The sequence below is a fragment of the Ruditapes philippinarum genome, unplaced genomic scaffold, assembly GCF_026571515.1.
Source record: "Ruditapes philippinarum isolate M1 unplaced genomic scaffold, ASM2657151v2 ctg333_1_1_1_1, whole genome shotgun sequence".
NCBI classification, from domain to species: domain Eukaryota; kingdom Metazoa; phylum Mollusca; class Bivalvia; order Venerida; family Veneridae; genus Ruditapes; species Ruditapes philippinarum.
In genome coordinates, this window is record NW_026864795.1 from 316,164 (window position 1) to 325,509 (window position 9,346).

The following is a 9,346-nucleotide window of genomic DNA, read 5'->3' on the forward strand; positions in this document are numbered from 1 at the left end:
TTTCCAGTTTTACTGGTGGAGGAAGACCTCAGGTGCCCTATTGAGCATTTTTTTAGGCACAAACGTGCACCGGAGTAGAATCACCAACACAAGGTAAGCTAGCTGGATAGCTTTCTCATAAGAAAGAATCTGAAGTTGTTGGTTCATATTTTGTCAACGACCTTAGCCACTCAACTACAGACTATTAATTAAAGTATAGCACTTTTTACTTTTACAAATCATTCATTTAATTTTACTATCAAACTAAATAATAAATTTTGGCTTATGATAAAATGTATCCATACATCTCATTAAAATATATCCAGGATTTATCCGAACACATAAATTGTTCTTTTGCTAATTAACCCTAAACAATGCTAAACATGTACTGCTTTGAATTTATACTAGCTAGATTGAACAGATACTGGTCTCACAGCTATGTCTCATTGTCTTTGCTAGAAACTCAGACTGGACCAACTACTGTAAATTCATAAATTTTGCAGGCATGATATTTCATGGTTTTGTCAAAAAGGCCATTTATTACTAAGTATCGGATTTGTAATTTATAATTATTTCTTAATTAAAAGATAGTATATTTTTTGCAGAAAAAGTTTAAGCAGTTTTAAGAGTTTTTTTCTTGTTTTACAACCAAAAAGTGACAACAATGGATTCAAAAACATCACATATCATAAAGCAAATATTTCATTGATAATAAATTCAATAACAAAATAGATTTATTAAAACAGTACACTCATTAAATAATTAGTAAGTTTGGTCAAGTCACGCTCCCTGTCATGATTGGCTAAAACACTTCTTATCTTTTCCTCCTGATCATCATCAGGAAACATTATTCTTAATTCTTTAAACAATTCTTCAGTCTCCTCATCAGTTCTAGGATTTCCTTTTCCTTTTAGTGACCACTGACCTTTCTGTGTTGTACTTTTCCATTGACCTTTACCTTGTTTTGTTCCCTGTGTTGCATTATCTGCGTCATTCAAATGCTGACCTTCAGATTGTTTTTGAACAGGTGTTTTATTTCTTGCACCAACTGCCTGTTTTTGGAATGGTTGTTTATTTTCATTATAATTAAGACCCTGGTTTACAGCCTTGGCAAAATTTCCTCTACCTGCTAGAAAAGGTGGCTGCATTTGCTGCATATGACCTTGACCTAAATTAAATTGTCCTTGACCTTGCTGAATGTGTCCATGACCTACAGCTTGTGGGAATTGTTGCTGATAATTTTGTTGTGACTGAAATGGTTGATAATGCTGGTTCTGTTGCTGATTTGACCGATTCTGCTGTTGATTTTGATGATGTTGTTGTTGTAGTTGTTGCTGATGTGGAGTATTATAACCTTGCCGGTATCTGAAAATGAAAAGGAAAAACAATTTGACATTACTAAGTATTCTACTGATTTTTGTTTTTGTAGGATTTTACTTCACACCAACACTGTACAAGTGTCCCCTCACCTCTCAGCTTCCTCACATGAAAGAATCCAAAGTCCCTAATGGGATTTGAACCTACAGGAGTGAAGGGGAAGTGATTTGAAGAATAAAAAAAACCTTAACCACTTGGCCACAGAAACCCCTTATTCTAAAGTAAGTCTGTAACAAATTTACAAAGTATTCATACATCTTTTCCAAATGCTGAAGCATTATTATAAATTACATGTATGATGTTGTATCAAATACAAACCACTTTTGTAAATTGGCAAAACACAATAAGTTCAGAGAAAGAATGACAACATATATCTACCATATGACATTAATATACATTATATATAGGTGTTTGATGTTAAACATGTTACTATTTATAGAAATTATCAAAATGAGTGTGCCTTTATGTTCTACAAATATCTATATTGTTGAACATAGTTAAAAGTTTCTGTTTCTAGTTAAAAAGTTTCTGTCTCTAGTTTATTTTACAAAGTATGTAGACTACACATATTATGAATAATGCTCAGGTACATGTACAATTTATAAATACTTGAGCATTTCTTGTGGTATGAAGATTATCATATTTCACTTGTGCCTACCGCTACTCATGAAATATATATTTTCATACCACTCGATGAAAATAATCTTGCATTTATAGAAAAAAACTTTAATATCCTATATGTATATAATACTGCCTTTTATAATTTAGAAATACAGTATTTTTTTTCTTTTTAGAATAATTTTTGTTACTAGTAATTTGTTAAAGACATTTATTAAACTTGACAACATTTCTCTTATACATGTAGTTTGGGAATGTTTGCTAACATCAAATTTTAACAATAGGGAAATATTGGTGGAGTTAGCTCTATCTCCATTCATTATCAACAAGATTATATTTGCAGAATATAAATATGTTTGACTTAACATTTAATGCTATCTTTACCTTTGGAAAGGTGTCACTTTGGGAACTCTAAGGTAATCATCTAAACAGGGTCCCTCTCTTCCTAGTGGATCATTTGGTGGCTTAAATCTGTCCCTTACAAAACTGTACATGAGCAACCTGAATAATATATATAGATATATCAATCGTAATTGAATACTATTCATTTAGTATATAAATATAATCAGTAATGGAATAAACTCCGTTAAATTACGAATTGCTGTTTTCCACAAAGAGATTAGATGAATTTTCCTATACATTAGTCCACAGGAAGCAAGGGCCAATTTTGACCTCAGGGTCAAGATTAACATAAGACATGTTAAGTATATAAGTCTATGCAAACCAAGTGATTTGATTCCCAGAATGGGGGCCCGGGCCTATTTTATCCAAAGGGTCATGATTTATATAACTTTTGCAGAAGTTCACTAAGCAATAATACAAGCCAAAAGGCAAAGGTCTGGACATTGTTGTTTCACACAGTGAATAGAGAATACCATGCTAGTGTTTCATATTAAAGATTTATCAGGCAAAAAAAGGCTTAGAAAAAAAGAAGGGCGAGACAATTGTAAACCAGTACTTAGTGCAATTTCAAATCTGAAAACACATAATTACCAAAAAATCTGAAAACACATAATTACCAAAAAAACAACAACAAAAAAAAGGTATACATTTACATCAGAATAGAGCTTATGTACGCCACCTTTTTTTTGGCATTAATATCTGCTGAAGACCTCAGACTTATTTAATCTGTTGCAATGTGGGCTCAGGCTTTAAATGCTTCGGCAAATGTTAAATAATGAACAAAAAAAGTGCATTAATCGTCTATTGTTTGTCACCTAAGTTTTCTATACAGTAAACTCTCCCCATTATTATTACAAGTTAATCAGTGACATTTTCGTGTGTAATTAATCAAAATATCAAAACCTTTCTTCAATTAACTTTCTCCATGCTGCCTTTTCATACATGAGATCTCTATACTGGTCATTAGACACTATAATACCATCTTCAGCCTCGGCTAGCTCTAAAACAAACCTATAATAAACAGTAAAACAACAATAGTTATGACTTTTTACAATATTAATATAAAATACTGATAAACTTAGTAAATGTATCAGTTGCATTTTTACTTTTTTTAAATGGAAGAGCATATTCGATTTTTTAAAAATTTGCAAATTCATATCATAAATGTGTTATACAAAATATTCAAAAGTGCTGTAAAGTTGTTCTGACTCTTAGCGTTATACTATTGGCATGTCAATGAAGAAGTGTTCATTTTTACCATAAATAGTTCTTATTTTGGATATATGTAATTAATAGAATAAATTGTATTATGCGAGCCTCTGGCAAGCATAATATTGTTTTTTCAATGAGTTCAATAAATTTAGTATTGAATCTACACGAATATAATATTCTTTTTATCACATATATAAAATAAGAACAGTAAACTGTTAAAATGAGTAATTTTTCAATGACGCGCCTATAGTGTAACGCTAACATTAGCGCGCTTTAACGCTATGTTTCTATATAGCGCAAATGACGTCACGTCAAAGTGTTATTACACTAGTGTAATATCGTTTTTATTTGTTTGGGTCGTCAGACCAAACAAATAATGGTAGCGAAATTTCAGAGTCTAATGTTGTTAATTGCAAATGCCGAAAGTAGTCCACTTTTTTGAAGCGGTTACTTCCCTTTTGTATGTACACTAAAGCCGAAAAATTCAGGGGAGATCACTGCGTAAAGATGGTCAAAGACAGGCGCATCAATTTTCAAGCAAAGTAATTCCCGAATGGTCGAAGATTTCTAATATTGTTTTATTGTATTTTCTGATCGAAAATAACTAAATACAAAGTGGACATTCAATCTCTGACACAGAAGTTTACGACAAACCTAACAACAAGTAGTTCTCAAAACAGCTTTAAACTAGCGATTTAAAAGAAAGAAATATTTTATTTTGTTACAAGTATCCAACAAATTACAACGCATTTAAAGTTAAACAATAGCGTTGGCTTATAGAATTGTCAATAAATGCACTATCACAAATTACGCGGATGAATATGATTTTATCAATGAAAATACTATTTATTACCAAATACTACACAAACCGAGTAGTGGAATATATAGATTCTACATGTCGGACTGTTTGGGCGAGAGGATTTTCGCTAAAATATTTACTTCAATTTTAAACAACAGGTTTACGCTGAACTAAATACCTCGAAATTAATAAGGATTACAAACCCGAAATGCAATGGAAGTTCTAAATTTAGAATGACTTGATATTATTCAGACTTTCTGTGTATAACTTCTCCGTGGTACAGTGGTAACGCGCTCGCTTAGTGAGTGAGAGGTCTCGAGTTCGAATCCCAGTCGAGGAAACTTTTTTTTTGTTAAATTCTTTTTTAAGTGTTTTTGTTAAGGAAGTAGCCATGATATGCAAGGATAAAGTGTGGCTGTCGTAAAAAATGAACATAAATGATTTTTTGATGCAACTCTAGTTATGCAGAATTCCGTATGTATCAAACTCTGGTGCCTTGCAAAATGAATTATAATACATAAAAATAAACCTATACAGGAAAATGCATACAGATATACAGTACGATTTAGATTGCAAAGATCAGAAAATACCACAGAACTTGCAGCCCTTTGATTCTTTATAAATATAAATGCTTATAGTAAGCTCCAGGATTATTTACATCTGTGTTAAACAACAGTTAAAGTCGTTACAAGCCTTAATTTAGAATAATATGGTTTTCTTCAGCCCGTTCACATATAAATTCACCGTGGCTGAAGGGTTTTCGGGCTCGCTTAGGAAGCGAGAGGTCTGGAGTTCAAATCCCAGTAAAGGTAACTCATTTTTTTTTCAAATTGTTAAAGTCAAATAAACATTGGATTGAATATCAGTGTTGCAATTAGTCTTATAGCCAATTTACTACAATTAAAACGCTGGAAAGCATTGGTGGCACTATACATATAATCTCACAACCTGCACCTTTCTTACATTCTGAGACCCAAACAAATTCAGCGCCTTCTGTGCTTTGATTATTAAATGGCTTTATTACACTCCTGCGCCGCAGTTTATGTGATAAATAAATTTATTATAACTAATCTAATTACACATGCATTTCAGTTTATGCATCATTATTCTGATTGAAGATGATTTGACATAACTTAAAAATCAGTAATCTAGCCAAATTTCTATTTCTTGAAGAAATAAAAGGAAGAACGATTATCAATTTAGATAGTTAAAGATGATAATATTAAATTTTAAAAGTAAAAAGAAAAAAAGCTGTCAAAGATAGCATTACTAATCATTAAAATTATTTATATCCTTTATGATAAATTCACAAATCATGCCATTAAATGATAATTACAATTCAAATAATAATTGAAGAATATCTTTAATACAAATGTAACATTAGAAAATCAAATATGTTTTTATGTATAAGATATAGGGAAAGAGAATATTGTAGGTATATGTGCCAGTATGTGGACAAATTATCTGATAATAGAGTGCTAAATTTTAAACCTTTATTGTTGACATGTTTTCTACATAAATAATTACTGACTGATAATTAAATCACTGTGACACATTTGATGAACTGTTTACTTAAATGATATGCTGGCAAAAAACATTAAAATAACCTAGTGAGAAAATGTATGTAATTCAATAAGTAAACACTATACTTGCCTGTCATCATAGGCAACCACAAGTTTCCTGCCAATTTTACGAGAAGGTGTAAACACTAATATATCTTCTTGTTTTAGTTCATATAGAATGTTCTGATCTAGAATCATGTTGGTATCACTCGGCTGGTACTGTCTCCATTGAGGAACAAAAACTGTTATATTTTTATGTCCCCTTTGACGGAAATAATCCACACAAATCTTTATACCTTTACATGAGAAATGTTTTCCATTGCCATGGCTGTAAAGAAAAAAATACAATGTATTGTCAATACAAGATTGTCCAAAAAATTACAAGACAATGCAGCGGTCCCCTTTCCAGTTTTTTGATTCCCTATTGCAATCTATATAGATGTGGAAATAAGATTTTATCTCAATTTTTCAAAAGTTGAGGTATATCTAGGAAAAAATCACTCCTGCTGTGCAATTTTATTTTTAAGGAAATGAAAATAATTTTTACAAAAAAGATTATCATCAAAAAAAAATATAGCATGATCTAAATTATGCATTTGATTTTATTGTTTTTACTATTTCCACAACCACATCAACATTCATCTTTGATACATATATTTTGGTCCTGAGACTATCTGCAAACTGTATCATCAACCTTGCATTTGTACTCTTTAAGTTAAAGCAGACTCTAAATTTTTTTGTACAGACAGACGTCCTTCAGGGATAGACATTTTGGGGTTGTTCCTTTGTTTATCAGGCCAATTATTTAGTATTTGTACAGAATGACACTCAATGTCAAGTAGTAAAATACCATAACCCCATAGTGTATCAGACTGACAGACGGATGGAGAGATGGATACCAAGTATTAAGAACCAAGCTTTTATACTTAGTTATTACAGGATCCAGATTTGTTCAATTATTATTGTTGGTTTTCATCTTTTCTGTAAGCATGGAAACCACAATGAAAAATAATGATGTGCATTATTTCCAAGTATCAACAACTTAACTTTTGTACTTTTAATCTGGATCCAGGTATCTTCAGACTGTTGGAATGACAGACAGATGCAGGGTTAACTATAATCCCATTTTGGTAGGTAGAGGATTAATAGACTCAAGTACCATGTATGGAATAAAAAGGTATGCTAATTCAGTATGTAGTACTATGTACACTTAATTCCATTTAAAGTTAGGAAAATCTGAAAATTTTACAAGACAAAAATTACAAATGTAACTTCACTTACGTCATTGCAACATTCGACCCATCAATGACAATATATCTTAAGTCCTCCTCAACTGGACCACCTTGAGCTTGTCCAGCCATCTTGTTGAAATCTCCTCCTGTTGTATTTACTGGTGTCACAATCTGCATCGGCTTTTTACCTCTGCCTACAGGCTCTACCCATTGTGTCCCACTTTTAAAGCCAGGGTTTGGAGATCTCTGTCTTACATTATTGTTATTTCCCGAGATTAGTTGAGGCTGCTGCTGCTGCTGCTGTGGGTTTTCTGCCTTACGTTTTGGTGTTGTCTGAAATGGTTCATCAGCTGATTGCCCAACACTGGCACTTGTTGATCCCTGATCTTTACTCCAAACCCTTAAAACACAAGTCTGATCATCATTCTTAGATGCTTTATCATTTTCATTAGTGTCTAAGCGGAATTGTTTATCATGCATGCCTTCCCTTTCTTGTTTATTTTCAACACATTGTTGCTGTTGCTGCTGCTGCTGCTTCTTTTTCTTTCCTCTATTTTTTCCTCTTTTATTTTGTTTTTTACCAGTTTGTTCTTGTGTAGTTTCATTATTAGCATCATTTCTTTGTTGACTTTCAAAATTTTGTCGCAACAACTTTTGTCGTTCAGCATTCCTCTTCTTAAGTTCATCAACAGAGCAATTTTCATCTTCAGTAAAGAAATCCTGGAACAATCTTTCCTTATACCCATCTGGTAAGGAGGTTTGACCAGGTGCTTTAGAAAGTCTTCTACTATCATTTGTATTGCTTTCCTTAGATATTTTCCCTTTATCTTTAACATTTAGAGTTTCATCAACCACAATTCTTTCATCAGTAACAAGATTTACAGTTTCTGTTTCTAGAATGATGACATCATCATCGCTGTCATTCTCTTCCTGGTTCTCTTCCTGGTTTTGAAGTGAATTTAACATATCAAGAAAATCAGATGGCCTGGTCTTTTCATGAACAAAGCATAAAGCTTTATCTACTTCTGCCTCTTTAAAACCTACTGACATACCAAAACTACGCAAGTACTCTTGTTGCTTTGTTAAAAGTGTGGAAACACTTGGATTTGACACAGTTAATTCTGTCACTTTTTCAGCTATTGTTGATATACCAGGTGATGTTTGTACTGTAGTTTTCTCATCAACTTCTATTGGTTTCTCATCACCTTCATAAAACATCATTATGTTAGAACGTTTAAAATTATCAGTATCACCACTTTCCTTCGTGCCATCTGCAAAAAGTAATTCATCATCAATGTCATCTTGATCATCATCTTGTAGACAATTAACAAGTACTCGTTTTACAGCTTGTGGAACTTTACGATAATCCTCAGCCGAGCAAAATACCGTCGCTATTGGCTGAAAGTGCTCTCTCTAATACTGTTGAAAGTCTGGATGATGCATTCATGGGTATTAGGGGAGATCATTATCATACCATCATGTTCATCATGATCATCATCTTCAACATTACATTGATCTTTACCAACCAATGCTGTCCCTGCTAATTCTTCAATCTGTGACAATGCAAGAGTTACTGCTAACTCTGTCCCTGAAATTTCAAACTGAGCAATTTTCTTCAATGGTCTTATAAAAGCATTGGTAGTTTTTTCTATGTATTCTAAAGTTGTTGGGTCAGTTAACTCGGAGCATGAGGACTTGTCAAACTGGACTTGCTTCTTCTCTAATGGATTACACATTGCGGTGATGTAGCTCTGAAAATAGTGGATAATATCTTTAAGATGAATTTATCTTACATTAATTAATTACAAAACTGGTTACATGTGTCTCAGAATAACATCTTTCCTTGCTACTTAAATGTATTATGTTTCCATGACTCTGTTTGGGTTTTTAAGTCCTTTAAACATAGTAAAGATCATATGATTATGGATATTAAAATTATTAATAAAAAGTAACTTAAAAGACAAATTAATATCTTATATTTAAATGTGATTGAAAATAAGAAATTCACTAGCCCATATCTTAATCATCTTGGCCTTTATTACAAAAACCCAATATAAACAACAAACAGCGATATGCACAACTAGGGATGGTATTAATCTCTTTTGTAAAGTTTCATTTGAATCCCACCTACACTTTGACCTGTGAAAGCCGGACAAGATTTTAAG

The 9,346-nt window shown here is 32.2% G+C and overlaps 1 protein-coding gene across 1 annotated transcript; it reads right to left on the bottom strand.

Annotated features, from left to right (window-relative positions):
- Positions 1–665: 665 nt before the first annotated feature.
- On the bottom strand, positions 666–8,956 carry LOC132726827 (uncharacterized). Its single transcript, XM_060712207.1, is given in 7 exon segments — positions 666–1,344; positions 2,359–2,475; positions 3,280–3,387; positions 6,041–6,277; positions 7,231–8,565; positions 8,567–8,630; positions 8,668–8,956. Coding segments are annotated over 7 exon segments (2,739 nt in total). The 5' UTR covers positions 8,918–8,956; the 3' UTR covers positions 666–716.
- Between the last annotated feature and the right edge of the window lie 390 nt (positions 8,957–9,346).